This window comes from Lepus europaeus, chromosome 1, assembly GCF_033115175.1.
Source record: "Lepus europaeus isolate LE1 chromosome 1, mLepTim1.pri, whole genome shotgun sequence".
Classification (NCBI taxonomy): Eukaryota; Metazoa; Chordata; class Mammalia; order Lagomorpha; family Leporidae; genus Lepus; species Lepus europaeus.
Window position 1 is genome coordinate 121,543,736 of NC_084827.1, and position 18,634 is coordinate 121,562,369.

Here is an 18,634-nt window from a genome sequence, read left to right on the forward strand (position 1 = left end):
TTTTTTCATATGATCAGTTTGGTTCCTGAACCAACCAAAGCTTACACAAGCTACGTTGTTACATACTATAGCATTCACATTCAAATTAAATTTCAAGTGACCAGATTAAATAAGACTTATCTCAAATCCATGTGCATGGAAAGGAGGAATAAGATAAAAAATCTTGCAAGAAACTTCATCATAATGGTTTCTGCACGTGCATAGATATTCAGTTATATTCAATTATACTTAATTTCAATTTATGTTGAATTTCTAGTTACACAAATTTCTATTTTTGTAATCACTAAAAAACTTTGTCTACTAGAGATGTGCTATAATGTGACTATTTTAGGGTGTAAACCAAAGCATTTAAGATTAAATAATGACTGATCAGAGTGATTCACGCTATTGTAATGAAATTAATACTGATTTTCCTTGTTCTTAAAACGTACCTGTTATTTTTACTCCTTCCTTCGTTTCAGCAGGGATGCCAACACCAAACTCGTTTTCTCCAGAGACTCTGAAGTAGTAAATAGCCCCCTCTTGTAAGTTGGTAACTTTGTAGGAGAGGCGGTTACAGTTGTTGGTCACAGAGACCCAAGCTTTCTTGCTGGCCTCACGTTTTTCTATGTGGTAGTTTTTCACTGGTGCCCCACCATCGTTTTCAGGAACATCCCAGGATAACACTGCCGACTCTTTGGTTACATCTTGTACAGAAATAGCAGCTGGAGGACCTGGGGAATCTAGCACTTTGACAACGAAGGTCAGTGAAGCAGCACTCAGGACGTTCTGAATTGTTAAAGTGTATTTTCCAGAATCACTTCTGTTGGCATTTTCAATGGTGAGTGATGTCCGAGAGTCTGTGGAATCGATGTAGGCTCTTGTGCGAAGGTCAGAGTCTGGTTTGCTCCACAGGACACTGGGTACCGGTCTTCCTCGGAAAGGCACAGTCATGGTAAACGAGGAACCAGCCTTGACAATCAAGGTCTTCCTCATTTCACTGTCAATATCAAATACAGGTTCTTCTTCCCTTTCCTTTGCTACCTGAGGGTCAGAGCTATCACTGGGATCACTAGCACCGACCTTATTGACAGATCTTACTCTGAAAACATATTCAGCTCCTGTCGTTAGTCCACTGATTGTATATTCTGTGCCTCTTAGGCTCTGAATGGCAGTTTTCCAGTCTGTTTCATCAGATGTCTTGTATTCCACAGTGTATCCAGTTACTGGGGCCCCACCATCAAACAAGGGCTTCACCCAGCCAATAGTTATGCTAGTTTTGCCCGAGTCCACGATTTTGGGTTTAGATGGAGGAGATGGTAAGAACTCTGGGTCTTGTGCCCGAATTAAGGGAGAGGTTTCACTCGGAAGACTTAGGCCAGCAGCATTTTCAGCATAAACCTGATATTCGTATTCACATCCTTCCCGAAGTCCTGTTGCTTTCACTCTCAGATCATAAACTGGTTTTTTGTTTACACGCACCCACCGTAGGCTGTTTTTCTCCCGTCTTTCAATGATATATCCAGAGATCTCACTGCCTCCGTCACTCTCAGGTCTCGACCAGCAAAGGGTCATGGAATCTTTGGTCACAGATGTAATTTCCAAAGATGTGGGTGGACTTGGAACTGTAAATGGATCCAGTGCCTTCACAGCCACACTCTCCAGGGACTCACCAACACCGTATTTATTAACACCGGTTACTCTAAATATGTACTCATTGCCTTTGAGCAACTTCGTTACTTTACAGGATGTCGTCCTTAACTCTCCTTCACATATTGTCCACGCGAGACGGCTTGTTTCACGTTTTTCTACGATGTAATAGTCAATATCAGCACCACCATCTTCTTGGGGACGTCCCCAGGAAAGAGAGCATTTCTCAGAAGTGAGGCCATTTATTTCAAGTGGTCCTGCTGGTGGGCCAGGCTTATCAAGTACCTTACAGTTAACTGCCATAGACCGAGTTCCGGCAACATTCTTGACTGTGAGTACATACTGCCCAGTGTCACGTCTTACACAGTCCTTTACTGTTAGCACAGTGTGGTTGTCTGTTGAAACAATTTCTGTTCTTGCTCTTTCTTCAATTTCTACACCATCCTTGGCCCAGGAGATGACCGGCAAAGGTCGGCCTGCAACGTCTGCATCTAACTTAAGGACTTCTCCAGCTTTGACAACAATGACATCTCGGAACTTGACATCCATCATAATTCTTGGAGCCTCAACATCGTCTTTAACTGTAATAGGTCCGGTGGATTCGGATGGCTCGCTAACTGAATCAGCGGCATTCTTTGCAAAAACTCGGAATTCATAGCGCTGATCTTCAGTTAGTTCAGTTACTTCAAAGAATGTTTCCTGTACGTTAGTAAAGTTGCACTTCAGCCAGCGGCCATCCGGCAGTTCTCTACGTTCAATAATGTATCCTGTGATCTTAGCTCCACCATCATAATGTGGTTTAGACCATTTAAGTGACACTGATTTTCTCGTGATATTTGTAACTTCAGGTTGTCCAGGAGGGTCACAAGGATCTCTGGCAGGGACTGGTTCACAAGACTTACTGCATTTACCGATCCCAGCAATATTCTCAGCGTATACACGGTACTCATACATCAGTCCTTCATCAAGACCAGAGACCTTCATCTGAGTATCAGCAATGAGGATCTTATTTGCTTTCGACCAAAGAATGCTGCTTCTTTCTTTATATTCAAGGTGATAGCCAATGACTCGACTTCCTCCATCGTTAACTGGCACCTGCCAGCTTACGACCATGGTGGACTTTGTGGCATGAACAACTTTAGGGGTACCAGGAGGACCTGGCGGACTGAATGGATACTCCGCAACAATAGCTGAAGATACACTGTAGGAGCTCTTTCCATAGCGGTTTTCCGCGCAGACACGGAACTGATACTCACTTCCTGTTGTCAGACGGACTATTTTAATAGATGTTCTTGCAACTGCTTGTGAGACCACGTGCCATGTTGTAGAAGTGGTTTCTCTCTTCTCAACGATGTAGTTGCTAATTTGGCAACCACCGTCATATTCTGGAGGATTCCAAGAAATGGTTACATTGTCACAACTAACCTCATCAATGTGGATAGGTCCTGGTGGTCCTGGTTTGTCAAGGACAACTACAGTAATAGGAACTGTTATGGATCCGGCGCTGTTTGAAACAGTTAGTTCATAAGTTCCAACATCTTCCTTTGAGGCTTCCTTAATAGTCAGTGATGTTACTGTCTTTGAAGAAGAAACATTGACTCTAGTTGTTTCTCTAAGAGTCTGACCATCTTTTTTCCAGCTTACAGTAGCTTGAGGTCTGCCTTTGAATGGTACATCAATCTTAAGTTGGTCTCTAGCCTTTACATTGAAAGTATGGAAAGGAAGCTCAACTGAAGGCTTTATTTCAATATCCCTTGCAATCACTGGCACTCCAAGTTGTCTTGGATCGCTTCTTCCTTTTTCATTAACTGCAGAGACTCTGAAGACATACTCTTCTCCTGCAGTTAGGCCAGATATAGTTGCTTCTAGCGTCTTAACGTGTGTGCAAGTGCTCCATTTTTCACTTCCTTTAGTCTGCATTTCGACCACATAGCCAGTGATTTTGCTGCCACCGTCACTTTCTGGTTTCTCCCACTTAATTATAGCTGTATTACGGGTCACATCAATGAGAGTTACTCTTCCAGGTGGGAGGGGTGGTTCAGACACTTTAACAGGTTCAGTCGTTTCAGCTGGCAAGCCAATCCCGTATTCGTTGGAAGCCAAAACTCGGAAGTAGTAAGAACATCCTTCTTGTAGGTTTTCAATTTTGAATGTATTCTTAGTGCAGTTGTTTGTAACAGTAGCATAGGCTTTTCTTGTAGTTTCTCGTTTTTCAACGATGTAGTTTGTAATCTTAGCTCCACCATCAATAAGTGGTGGTTCCCAGGACAATATTACCGAGTCTTTCTTCACTTCTTTTACAGTCAAATTCACAGGGGCACTTGGTGAGTCAAGAACTCTGACGTTGACGAAAGCTGTTTTGGAGCCACTGTTATTTTCTAATGTCAGATTATACCGACCACTGTCAAATCTGGTAACATTGTCGATGACCAACATTGTATATGAGCTGGTCACCTCAATCTGGGCTCTGTCAGTGAGAATGCCTTCAGCTTTCTCCCATTTAACTTCAGGTTCTGGTCGACCTTTGATAGTGACAAATAAGCGTAAAGTAGCACTTGCACGCAGAATGACTACCTTTCTGAGATCAGCATCAAGTTCTATTTCTGGTGGTTCTACCCTTTCCTGAGCAACAACTGAACCAGGGATAGTGGCAGGTTCACCTACACCTTCAGAATTGAAGGCACAAATACGGAAATTATATTCGGTATTTTCTTTAAGCTTGGTCACTGTGAACTGCTTTCCTTGTACTCCTGTTGGTGGAGTGCAGGTTGTCCATTCATCAGCAGCTGCCTCTTTAGCCTCAATAACATAGCCTTTAACAGGTGCGCCACCATCATAAATTGGCTTACTCCAAGCCAGGGAGACTGAAGATCTCGATGTGTCTGTCACTTTTGGATTGCTTGGTGGACCTGGTGGGTACAAGGCGTCACATGCACGATAGAAAACAGATGGCTCACTAGGCTCACCCACACCAGCTGCATTTTCCGCGGCAACTCGGAATTCATAGGAATGGCCCTCAGTAAGGCCAGTTACCCTGAACCGGAGATCTGTAAGTGTTTTCTTGTTGCATTTGGTCCATCTAACGCCTTCCTTGTCTCGTTTTTCTAGAATGTAGCCTTCAATTTCAGCTCCTCCATCATCCACTGGGCGTGCCCATGTTACTACCATAGAATCTTTGGTGATTGCTGAAACTTCCGGTGTTGATGGAGGACCGGGTGGCTTATAAGGATTACAGGCTATAACAGGCTCAGATTCCAGGGGCTCTCCTATTCCGTATTTATTCACAGCCATGACACGGAATATGTACTCATTACCAGGCAGAAGTTTAGTGACTTTGTAGTTAAGGGCCTGTACTTCAGTCGAAACCTGGGTCCAGGAAAGTCTGCTAGTCTCTCTCTTTTCAATGATGTAATGTGAAATACTAGCACCCCCATCTTGCAAAGGTGGGTTCCATGCCAGGTAACACTTCTCTGCAGTAACTCCAGAAACCTTCAGAGGCCCCTCGGGTGGTCCTGGCCTGTCGAGTACCTTTACAGTGATTGGTATAGACTTGGTACCACCGACATTGCTGAGTTTCAGAACATACTGTCCTCCATCTGTCCGTATGCAATCTTTGACAACAAGAGTTGTTTTCTGAATAGTGGACTTAATTTCCATCCTGGCAGTTGTTTCTTCAAGCTCTTTTCCATCTTTCAGCCAAACAACATCGGGTATAGGTTTGCCGCGGATATCAGCTTCTAGAACAAAAGTCTCGCCAGCATGAACAACAATGACGTCTTTATATTTTGGATCCAGTGAGGCATTTGGTGCATCAATTTCATCTCTAGCAGTAATGGCTCCACTACTTTCAGATGGTTCACTTAAGTTGCCAGCTGCATTTCTTGCAATTACTCTAAATTCATATCTCTGGTCTTCTACAAGTCCACTCACTGTAAATTCAGTCTCTAATACATTGGTAAAACTGGCTTTCATCCAACGGCCATCAGGTAGATCTTTCTTTTCTACGATATAACCTGTTATTTTGCTACCACCATCATAGGCGGGTTTCTTCCATTTCAGCGTGACATTGTTTCTTGTAATGACAATGGCTTCAGGACGACCAGGGGGATCACATGGATCACGTGCAACAAAGCATTCGGACACTTTGCTAGGCTTGCCAATGCCAACGATGTTTTCAGCAGAAACTTTGAACTCATACTCAAGTCCTTCATCAAGCCCAGTTGTCTTGAATTTGGTGTCTTGAATGAGGGTCTTATTTACCTTGACCCATAGAATGCTGTTCTTTTCCTTCTGTTCAAGATGGTAGCCAATAACTTTGCTGCCTCCGTCATTAACTGGCTCATGCCATTGCACAAGCATCTGATCTTTGGAGACTGATGTTACAAAAGGAGTTCCCGGTGGTCCAGGTTCTTTAAATGGATATTGTACAATAACTGGTTTAGAGTCCAGGGAAGTACTTTTTCCATACCTGTTCTCAGCATAAATTCTAAACTGGTACTCAGAGCCTGTTTTTAGTTTGGTTACTTTAATTGTTGTCCTTGCGACTGTGGCTGATACAACGTGCCAGGTGGTGGTGGTGGTGTCTCGCTTCTCTACAATGTAGTTGCTTATCTGGCAGCCACCAGTGTAAGCTGGAGGTTCCCAAGATAGAACCACAAAGTCGGCGCTAATTTCATCAAAGCGAACTGGCCCAACTGGAGGTCCAGGCTTTTCCAAAACAATAATGCTGAGATTTTCTGTTGCCGTGCCTGCACTATTTGTTGCCGTAATGGTGTACTTTCCAAAATCATCTTTGCTACTTTCTTTAATGTGCAAAATTGTTGAAGTAGCTGTTTCTTCAACATTTACTCTTGTTGTCTGTCTCAGAGGTTCACCATCTTTGACCCAAGAAATTTCAGGTCTTGGCCGGCCTATCACTGGAATTTCTATTTTAAGATCTTCTCCGGCTTGTACACTGTATGTGTTAAATGGTAACTTAAAGCTGGGCTGTATAGTCAAGTCCTTGGCTATGACAGGAACACCAAGTACTCTTGGATCACTTTTCCCTTTCTCATTGTAAGCCTTCACCCGGAACAGGTATTCGTGTCCAGAACTCAAACCAGTAACAACTGCATTGCAGACTTTGGATTCAGCCACAACACTCCATTTTTCAGTTCCCTTGGGCTGCATTTCAACAACGTACCCCAGGACTCTGCTACCACCATCATGTTCAGGTTTCTCCCACATGAGCGATGCACTGGTCTGAGATACATCAGTGAGCGTCACCTTTCCTGGTGGGGAAGGAGGTTCAGCAGCTTTCACGGCATCAACGGTTTCCACTGGAACGCCAACCCCAAATTCATTTTCAGCCATCACTCTAAAGTAATAAATGGCTCCTTCTGTAAGATTCTCAACTTTAAAGCTTGTTTTGTTGCATTTACTGCTCACATTAGCATACGCTTTTCTTGTTGACTCACGTTTGTCAATAACATAGTTCTTGACCTTTGCTCCCCCATCAATGATGGGTGGTTCCCATACCAGAACGGCAGAATCTTTCTTCACTTCTTTGACTGCCAAATTCTGGGGTGGTCCTGGAGTGTCAAGAACTTTCACAGTTACAAAAGCAGTCTTGGTTCCACTGCTGTTTTCTAACTTGACGATGTATTTTCCAGCATCATTTCTATCACAGTTATCGATTGACAGCTGGGTGAAGTTTACTGCCTTTTCAATCTGGACCTTATCTGTGAATTCACCTTCTTCTCGAGACCAAGTAATATCAGGTGTTGGACGACCTTTGAATGGAATGTGAATCCTGGCAGATCCACCAGCTCTGACAACAATTCCTTTCCTTAATTCAGAGTCAAGATCAAGTTCAGGTGCTTCAAGTTTATCTTCTGGTTTCACAGTACCAGGAACTGAAGCAGCCTCACCTAAACCAACTTTGTTCAGGGCACACACTCTTATTTTGTACTCTTGGTGTTCAATGAGTTTTGAAATTTCAAAGCGATTGGCTTTCAGTCCAGTCTGTGGGGTAACCATTTGCCATTCTTCCTCATCTGCTTTACAGATTTCTATGATGTATCCCAGGACCTCACTGCCACCATCATAGATGGGTTTGCCCCAGGCCAGAGTAATTGAATTTTTAGTGGTGTCTACAACGTGTGCGTTAGTGGGTGGTCCAGGTTTGAAGACAGGGTCACAAGCCTTATAATAAACTGTAGCTGGGCTTGGTTCTCCGACTCCAGCAGCATTTTCTGCGGAGACTCTGAATTCATACTCGTGATCTTCTGTTAATCCTGTTACTCTGAAACGCAAGTCTGTAACGCGGCGTTTATTGCATTTTATCCATCGAATGCCACTTCTGTCTCTCTTCTCTACAATATAACCAGTAATCTCACTCCCACCATCACTGTCTGGACGGTTCCAACAGACGGTCATGGAGTCCTTGGCAATGTTTGTGACTTCCAAGTTTTTAGGTGGCCCAGGAACCACAAATGGATTTTTCATCAGTACTGGTGCAGATTCCAAAGGCTCTCCAACCCCATATTTGTTGACAGCCATTATGCGGAAAATATATTCGTTCCCTTCTAGGAGTTTGGTAATTTTCAGAGAATTGGTCACGACTTCCGAAGCAACAACAGTCCATGCGAGTCTACTGGTTTCTCGCTTTTCAACAACGTAGTGAGAGATGTCACTCCCACCATCTTGAAGTGGTGGAGACCATGTTAAAGTGCATTTTTCACAGGTGACTCCAGTAACCTGGACTGGCCCTTCTGGAGGTCCTGGTCTATCTAATACTTTTACATTTACAGGGAATGACTTAGAACCTGCAACATTGGAGGCTCTTAAGATATACTGTCCACCATCAATTCTAATAGCATCCTTTACAATAAGTAAAGCCTTGAAATCTGTGTTCTTAATTTCACACCTAGCAGATTCTTCAACTTCCTTATCACCTCTTAACCATTCAATGGTGGGTAGGGGTTTTCCATGGACATCAGCCTCAAGCCTGAATGTTTCTCCAGCGTTTACCACAATTGTGTCTCTGAATTTTGGATCCATTGAAATTCTTGGGAGCTCAACCTCATCCTTGGCAGTTATTGGTCCGGTACTATCAGAGGGTTTACTCATTGTACCAGCTGCATTCTTTGCAATGACTCTGAATTCATATCTTTGATCTTCAGTAAGGCCTGACACAGTAAATTGAGTTTCGATGACATTGGTGAAGCTGGCTTTCATCCAGCGACCCTCAGGCAAATCACGTTTTTCTACGATGTAGCCTGTGATCATACTTCCACCGTCGTATACAGGTTTGGTCCACTGTAAAGTGATTTCATTTCTTTTAACTATTATTGCTTCTGGGGTTCCTGGTGGGTCACAGGGGTCTCTGGCTACATAGCATTCAGAATTCTTGCTTGCTTTGCCCACGCCAACAATATTTTCGGCATAAACTCTGAATTCGTACTCAATGCCTTCTTCAAGGTTCAGTGCTTTAAACTGTGTGTCGTGAATAATAGTTTTGTTGACTTTCGTCCACAGAATACTATTTCTTTCCTTTCTCTCCAGGTGATAACCTATGATAGGGCTTCCACCATTGTTGATCGGTTCATGCCACTGTACGACCATGGAGTCTTTCGAAGTGGCTGTAACAAATGGTGTGCCTGGAGGGCCTGGTTCTTTGTAGGGATATTGAGCTACAATTGGTTCAGAGTCCAAGGCAAAGCTTTGTCCATATCGGTTTTCAGCAAATATTCTGAATTGGTACTCTGTACCAGTTTTCAGTTTGGTCACTTTGAGTGTGGTTCTAGCAACAGTAGCAGAAACAACATCCCATACTGTGGTGGTTGTATCTCTTTTATGAACAATGTAGTTGGTGATCTGGCAGCCCCCTGTGTACAATGGAGGATTCCAAGATAATGTAATACTTTCAGCACTGACCTCATCAAATTTAACAGGTCCTTTTGGAGGATCAGGTTTATCTAGAGTGATAATTTCTATGGATGCGGTTTTCTGACCAACAACGTTGGCAACTGTGATTTCATAGTGCCCACTATCATCCTTATGGGTTTCTTTAATACTGAGTGTGGTGAGGTCAAGTGAATCAGCAACATTGATTCTTGTGGTCTGCTTCAGTGGAAGACCATCTTTAGTCCAGGTAATGGTTGGCTTGGGACGTCCAGAAACTGGCACTTCTATTTTCAAATCTTGGCCAACCTGTACACTGTAACTGCTGAATGCTGGTTTTACATCGGGCTCAATGACCAGATCTTTGGCAACTATTGGAACTGCAAGGGACCTAGGATCACTTCTCCCCTTTTCATTTACAGCAACGACTCTAAAGAGATATTCTTCTCCTTGAGTTAGGTTGGTAATTACTGCTTCAAGGGACTTTACTCGCGCACACTCTGACCATTTCTCACTGTGTTTAGCTTGCATTTCCACAATGTATTGAATGATTTTACTGCCACCGTCATGTTCAGGCTTTGTCCAACTCAGAGAGACACTGTTTCTGGTGACATCGTCTACAGTGATTTTTCCTGGAGGCTGTGGGACTTCTGCAACCTTAATTGGATCAGCAGTGCAGGCAGGAAGGCCGATACCATACTCATTCTCAGCTGTGACTCTGAAGTAATAACTGCAACCCTCTTGGAGCTGATCGATCTTCCAAGAACTCTTATGGCAGTTTGTGACAACGGCAGCATAAGATTTTCTTGTGGCTTCGCGTTTCTCAACAATGTAATTTTTAATTTTGGATCCCCCATCCAACAGAGGAGGTTCCCAGGTAATCGATACGGAGTCTTTGGTGATTTCTGTGACTTTCAGGTTAACAGGTGGACTTGGTGTGTCCAGGACTCTCACAGTAACAAAGGCAGACTTTGTTCCACTGCTGTTTTCTAATGTGAGCGTGTATTTTCCACTATCATATCGGTTGACATTGTCAAGAACAAGAGAGGTGAAGCTGCTGGTGCTGTCAATTATCGCTGCATCTCGGATTTCACCATCCACCTTCCCCCATTTAACTTCTGGAGTAGGACGACCCTTTATAGGAACAAATAACCTTAAGGAGCCACCAGCCCTTATATTTATGATTTTCCTGAGTTCGAGGTCAAGGTCAATGTCTGGTGCTTCCAGTTTTTCTTCAACTATAACGGGTCCAGGGACATCGGCATGGTCACCGACTCCAGCTTTATTCACAGCGCAGATACGGAAGTTATATTCATGTTTTTCCAACAGCTTCTCTACTTCTATATTTGTTTTATTGATTCCAGTTGGTGGAGTACACATTGTCCATTCGCCAACACTCACATCACATTTTTCAACAATGTATCCTTGGATTTCACAGCCTCCATCATAGATTGGTTTGCTCCAAGAAAGGAAAACTGAAGATCTGGTAATATCCATGACTTTGGGGTTGTTTGGAGGTCCAGGTTTGTAAATAGGATCACAAGCCTTTTGGTAAGCAGAAGGAGGGCTTGGTTCACTAAGTCCCGCAGCATTCTCAGCTGAGACTCTGAATTCATAATTGTGATTTTCTATGAGTCCTGTTACTCTCAAACGCAACTCCCCAATCAGTCGCTTGTGGCATCTTGTCCATCTAATGCCTTCCTTATCCCGTTTTTCAAGAACGTATCCAAGAATTTCACTGCCACCATCAGATGCTGGCCGTTCCCATACCACAATCATTGAGTCCTTGGTCACTGTGGTGACTTCTGGAGCTTTTGGGGCATCTGGCACTACAAATGGATTCTTGGCAATTACTGGCTCAGATTCGAGAGGTTCACCAACACCGTATTTGTTCACAGCCATTACACGGAAAACATATTCATTGCCTTCAAGAAGCTTTGTGACCTTGCAGCTGAGAGTTTGCACATTAGCATCGACCACAGTCCAAACTAGGCGGCTGGTTTCTCTCCTTTCCACAATATAATTTATGATGTCGCTCCCACCGTCCTGAAGTGGCGGTTTCCAAGCTAGTGTGCATTTTTCAGCAGTAACTCCTGATATCACAATAGGTCCTTCAGGTGGCCCTGGTCTGTCAAGAACCTTGACATTCACAGTAACCGATCTCTCTCCTGCCACATTTTGGGCTTTCAGTATGTAACTTCCACTGTCAACACGGACCGCATCCTTTACACTGAGACTTGTGGCAAAGTCTGTGCTCTTTATTTCTAGTCGAGCTGTGTTCAAGAGCTCCTGATCACCTTTAATCCACTGAGTGGTTGGTATTGGTTTGCCATAAATATCTGCATCAATCCTGAATGACTCACCAGCGTGAACCACAATCGTGTCTTTGTACTTCGGATCCATGCTTATTCGAGGTGGATCTATCTCATCTCTTGCTGTTATGGCTCCTGTGCTCTCTGACGGCTCACTAAACACTCCTGCAGCATTTCGAGCTATAACCCGGAACTCATATCTATGGTCTTCAACCAGGCCAGTTACTTCAAACTGAGTGTCCATGATATTTGTAAAACTGGCTTTCATCCAGCGGCCATCAGGTAATTCTTTCTTCTCGACAACGTAACCAGTGATCTTGCTTCCACCATCATAGGTGGGCTTCTTCCACTGAAGAGTCACAGAATTCCTTGTGACAATGATCGCCTCTGGCCGTCCTGGTGGGTCACATGGATCACGAGCTACATAACATTCTGAGACTTTACTTGGCTTGCCGATACCCACAATGTTCTCTGCAGAGACTCTAAATTCATATTCAATGCCTTCTTCCAGACCAGTTGTCTTAAACTTGGTTTGAGGAATAGGTGTCTTATTCAGCTTAACCCAGAGGATGCTATTTCTCTCCTTGCGTTCTAGATGATAGCCAATGACTCTGCTCCCACCGTCATTGACTGGCTCATTCCATTGCACTTCCATGCTGTCTCTTGAGGAGAGTGTGACAAATGGTGTGCCAGGAGGACCAGGGACTTTGAATGGATACTGGGCTACAATAGGCTCCGAATTGAGGTAGGTACTCTTCCCATACCTGTTTTCAGCTGCAATTCTAAACTGATATTCACATCCAGTCTTTAATCTGGAAGCCTTTATTGTTGTCCTTGCAACTGTAGCTGACACAATTTGCCAGGTGGTTGTGGAAGTGTCTCGTTTCTCAACAATGTAATTGTTGATAGAACTTCCGCCATCATACTTTGGTGGTTCCCAGGAAATCGTAATACTATCCGCTGTCACTTCATCCATTTTAACTGGTCCAGTAGGAGGCCCTGGTTTGTCAAGAACGATGACATTAAGGGTTTCAGTAGCTTCACCAGCTGAGTTGCTCAGTTTGACTACATAGTGGCCAACATCTTCTCGGCAGGCTTCCTTTATTGACAGTAGTGAACTGTTTTCTGTGATCTCTGCATTTACTCGAGTTGTTTGCTTCAGTGGTACATCATCTTTATGCCAGGTTACAGTAGGTGTAGGGCGCCCAATGAATGGAACGTCAATTTTCAGGTCTTCACCTGCTAGTACAGTGAATGTATTGAATAGGAGTTTGAAGGCTGGTGGGATGACAAGATCTTTGGCAATTACTGGCACACTCAGTTGGCGAGGATCACTGATGCCCTTTTCATTCTGAGCTGAAACACGGAAAGAGTATTCTTCACCCTGGATCAGTCCAGTTATAGTGGCTTCTGTGACTTTCACTGTGGCACACGTGGCCCATTTATCACTGCCTTTGCTTTGCATCTCTACGATGTAGCCTAGGATTCGACTGCCTCCATCATGCTCTGGTTTCTCCCAAGAGAGTGACACGCTATTTCTTGTGACATCCACCAGAGTTATCTTTCCTGGAGGAAGAGGCCGTTCTGATGCTTTCACAGATTCTGCAGTTTCAGCAGGCAGCCCAATGCCATATTCATTTTCTGCAAGAACCCTAAAATAGTAACTGCTGCCTTCTTGAAGCTGGTCTACCTTCCAGGAGGTCTTGTGGCAGTTTGTTGCAACAGTAGAATAGGCTTTTCTTGTTGATTCTCGCTTCTCTACAATGTAATTCTTTATTTTTGAGCCTCCATCAAGGAGAGGGGGATCCCATGTCAATGTGACAGATGTCTTAGTGACCTCCTTTACCTTAAGATCCTGTGGAGGGCCTGGTGTATCTAGTACTCTAACATTGACAAATGCAGACTTGCTGCCTGAGCTGTTTTCTACAGTTAGTATGTATTTGCCACTGTCGAATCTGTTTACATTCCCAACAATAAGCAGGGTGTAGGAGCTTGTGGATTCAATGCTAGCTTTGTCCAAGGATTCCCCATGTTCCCGGGTCCACTTCACCTCAGGTGCAGGCCTTCCTTTGATGGGAACAAAAAGTCTCAGAGTGCAACAGGCTCTTATGATAACAAGTTTGCGCAGGTCAGCGTCCAGTTCAATTTCGGGAGGCAGCATTCTGTCTTCAGCCTTTGGAGTACCAGGAACCAGGGCAGGTTCCCCAAGTCCTTCAGAATTCATGGCGTAGATGCGGATTTTATATTCCTGATTCTCTACAAGGTTGGTAATGGTGTAAGAGGTTGCTTTGAGCCCAGCTGGTGGAGTGACAATCTTCCATTCATCTTCCTCTGGCAGGGCAATCTCAACCATATACCCAGTGATTTCTGAACCGCCGTCATAGATAGGTTTATTCCAAGCAATTGAAATGGATGATCTGCTTGTATCTAGGACACGTGGGTTACCTGGTGGGCCAGGTTTAAACACGGCATCACAAGCTTTGTAAAATGGACTGGTAGCACTTGGTGCACTAATGCCAGCAGCATTTTCAGCCATAATCCTGAACTCGTATTCATGTCCTTCTGTCAGTCCAGATACTTTAAATCTTAAATCAGTGACAGTTTTCTTGTTGCATTTCACCCAGCGCTGCCCAGCTTTGTCACGCCGCTCCACAATATAATTGATGATTTCGCTTCCACCATCAGAATCGGGATGTCCCCAGCAGACAACCATGGAATCTTTAGTGATGGTCGTAACTTCAGGGTTCTTAGGGGGGTCAGGAGGTCCATAAGGATTCACTGCAAGCACAGGCTCAGAGTCCAGTGGCTCTCCAACTCCATATTTATTTACAGCCATGACACGGAATATGTACTCATTGCCTTTTAAGAGTTTAGTGACTTTCAGTTTTGTTACTTGGACTTCTGAGGCTACATTGGTCCATGCCAATCTGCTGGTCTCACGTTTCTGTACTATGTAATGCTCAATTTTGGCACCTCCATCATCCAGCGGAGGCAACCATGATAAGACACACTTCTCTGAGGTCACATCGGATACAGCTAAAGGCCCTTCGGGTGGACCTGGTCTGTCGAGAACTTTGACATTGAAAATGTGTTTGGCAAAACCACCAGGATTAGTCGCTGTAAGGATGTAAGCACCACTATCCCTTCTTGATGAATCCTTGTTTATCAGATGTGTAGAGAAATCTGCAATTTTTATTTCTAATTTTCCTGTGCCTTCCAGCTCCTTTCCATCCTTGGTCCATTCCATGGTTGGAGGAGGGCGCCCTGAAACATCAGCTTCCAGCTTGAATGCTTCACCTGCCTTTAAGATAACCGTGTCCTTAAACTTCACATCTACCAGTATCCTCGGTGCTTCAACATCATCCCTGCATGTGATGGCATCCGAGGGCTCAGAGGGTGGACTGATAGCCCCAGCAGCGTTTTTGGCAATCACACGGAATTCGTATGCAGCATCTTCTGTTAGGCCACTGACTGTAAATTCATTCTCCAAAATGTTGCTGAAGTTGGCCTTCAGCCAGCGTCCGTTAGGAAGATCTCTCTTTTCTACAATGTAACTAGTGATTTTAAAGCCTCCGGTATATTCAGGCTTAGCCCATTTAAGTGTCACTGTGTGTCTAGTAATATTTAGAGGTATCGGTTTCCCAGGTGGGTCAATGGGATCCAGGGCAAGCACAGGTTCTGATGGCTTGCTTGGCTTGCTTTTGCCTGCCATGTTTTCTGCAATCACTCGGAATTCATAAGCAATGCCATCTGTAAGTCCGCTTGACTTAAAGATGTTGCCTGGTACTAATGCTTTGCTCACAGTCTGCCAGAGAATACCATTTCGTTCTTTTCTTTCAACATGATATCCTAAAATGGGGCTTCCACCATCTGAGAGTGGCTCATGCCAGCTAATCGTCATGGAATCCTTGGTGACTGCAGTTACCTGAGGAGTACCAGGGGGTCCAGGAACCTTAAATGGATAGTTGGCAACTATAGATGCTGATGTGATGCCTGGTCCAACTCCATATCTATTTTGAGCTTTCACACGGAATTGATACTCCACCCCAGTAGTGAGGCGAGTGGCTTTATAGGTAGTGCGTATAACAGTCGTTGCTAACTCGACCCAGGTAGTACTGTCAGTCTGTCGCATTTCGACGACATAGTTGCTGATTGGTACACCCCCGTCATTCTCAGGCGGTTCCCAAGAGAAGGTTACAAAATCAGATGAGACTTCATCAAATTTGATTGGTCCAGTAGGTGGCCCTGGGATATCATGGACTTGAATGGTGATAACATCGCCAACCTCTCCTACGATGTTCTTTGCTGTCAATGGATAGGGCCCACTGTCACTTCTGACACACTCGCTGATATTTAAGATGGTTGAAGTTGCTGTATTTTCAACATTAACTCTCTGTGTCTGCTTAAGAACCTGGTCTCCTTTTTTCCATGTCACTGTGGGCTTCGGTCGACCAAGCACTGGAATTTCGACTTTGATATTGTCCCCAGCTTTGGCGATGACCAACTTTTGATAGATGCCCCGGAGGTCCAACTCTGGAAGCATCGTCTGCTCCTTGACTATGACAGGCCTGCTTTCTCGAGGAGCACTTCTCCCTGCACTGTTCACAGCCATCACTTGGAAGGTGTATTCCTCGCCTTCAGTTAGATTCCTCACAACACATTCTAACCCTTTCACGGTTGTGATGTGGGTCCAATGGTCAGAGCCTTTTCTCTGGGCTTCAATTACATAGCCGGTGATCTTGCTACCACCATCATGTTTCGGTTTAGGCCAGGCCAAGCTGACTGTGCTCTTAGTTATGTCCATGATGTTAAGGCTTTCTGGTGGGGAAGGTGCTTCAGAGGCTTTTACTGGTTCTTTAGTTTCTGATGGCTCACCAATTCCATATTCATTTTCTGCCATCACCCTGAAGAAGTATTCACAGCCTTCAGACAGGCCGGTAACTTTATATGTACATTTATGGCACTTGGTAGTGACTGTGGAATATGATTTCCGTGTTGCCTCACGTTTCTCCACAATATAGTTTGTTATGCGTGAGCCCCCGTCTATCAGAGGGAGGTCCCAGTGCAGGGTGACGCTGTCCTTCGTGATGTCTGTAGGCCTCAGATTAAGGACAGGGCCTGGTGTATCCAAGACTCTGACATTAACAAAACCACTTTTCTTCCCAGCAGGGTTTTCAATGGTCATCACAAATTTTCCAGTGTCATATCTGTTACATTCTGGAATAATCAGAAGGGTGAATGATTCTGTATTTTCGATGTTGGCTCGGGTCTTCAGATTGATGTCATCTTTGGTCCAGGTCACTTCAGGAGCAGGACGGCCTTTAATTGGCACAAAAATTCTAATGCTGAGTCCTGCTCTAACGACCAGTGTTCTTCGGAGCTCAGCATCCAGTTCAAAATCAGGAGCCATTTCCCGTTCTACAATTTCAACATCTGGAATCACTGCTGGCTCCCCAATACCTGCATCATTGACGGCACTGATTCTAAAATTGTATTTTTCTTTAGTGTGAAGATCAGGGACGACAAATTCAGTGATTCTGAGTGCAGGGCCTGTGGTGTCTTTTACCCAGGTCTCGTCTCCTACTTTTTGGTGCTCTACAATATAGCCGGTGATTTCAAGTCCACCGTCATAATGAGGCTTGCCCCATGCCAAAGAAGCAGATTTCTTGGTAGTATCGGTGACCCGTGCATTTGAAGGTGGTCCTGGAGGATCTGAAAAGAAACAAAGCCACAGAAGCGTATGTTAACGAGTTTGGCTTTTGGATAAGTACGAAATACTGATGCTCTCAAATGAGTGGTGTTAAAAGAGAGAAATACTAACATGCCACATCTTTCATCAGAACATAATTTGAAGCGTCACTGGGTGGGCCGATCCCTGCTCTGTTTTCTGCGCTGACACGGAATTCGTAGGTGTTCCCTTCTTGCAGTCCAGTTACTTTGCATCTGAGATCGGAAACCGGCGTCTTTGTGGCTCTCACCCATCGCAAGCCTTTCTTTTCTCTCCTTTCTACATAATATCCTGTGATCTCACTGCCACCATCATCAGTTGGCCTTTTCCAGCTGACAGTGGCAGTGTTCTTAGTGACGTTTGAGACCTCTGGTTTTCCAGGAGGACCAGGAGGACCTGGAAGAAAAGGACATTTATAAGCATTCATGACTTCCTGAACTCTGCTGTAAATGTTTATGTAGCAGCTCCCTCACATGCTCTACGTACCAAATCTGTCTACCATTTTGACAGGTTCAGACTGCACCGGTTCTCCTTTGCCATAGTGGTTTACAGCTGAGACGCGGAAGAGGTACTCATTTCCTTGGATAAGCTTGGTCACCACATGCCTGCAGGACTGAATGTCTTCAGCAACCACTGTCCAGAGAAGTCGGCTGGTTTCTCTCTTCTCAAGAACATAGGACTTAATTGGTGAGCCGCCATCTTCCAAGGGAGGTGTCCATGTAAGTGTTGCTTTTTCAGCAGAAACATTACTGATCTCAATAGGACCTGGGGGACCAGGTACATCGAGGACGGTTACCCTCACATGTTCTTCCTTTGTGCCAAAAGGATTGGTAGCAGTGATGGTGTATTCCCCAGCATCTTTCCTAGAGGCATACTTGACTGTAAGCATGGAAGATGTTGGAGTTGAAGTTATCTGTGTGATATCTGATGGTCTTATGTCTTTTCCTGCTTTAGACCAACTTGACTTTGGAAGGGGTTTGCCGAGAATGCTAATGGCACTCAAAACAATTGTGTCTCCTGCTTTAATTGTGAGCCCATCTTTTATTGTGGGATCAAGGACAATGGTTGGTGCCTCTGCAAA

The 18,634-nt window shown here is 44.4% G+C and overlaps 1 protein-coding gene across 1 annotated transcript in view; it reads right to left on the bottom strand.

The window, feature by feature from the left end:
- The window catches only part of TTN (titin), a 274,245-nt gene that overhangs the window by 30,287 nt on the left and 225,324 nt on the right, over positions 1-18,634 (bottom strand). The window contains exons 273-275 of the mRNA XM_062188546.1: positions 18,040-18,627; positions 17,647-17,949; positions 432-17,537 (exon numbers count right to left, since the gene is read on the bottom strand). Coding sequence (XP_062044530.1) covers positions 432-17,537; positions 17,647-17,949; positions 18,040-18,627 — 17,997 coding nt within the window. The remainder of the gene's footprint in view (positions 1-431; positions 17,538-17,646; positions 17,950-18,039; positions 18,628-18,634) is intronic.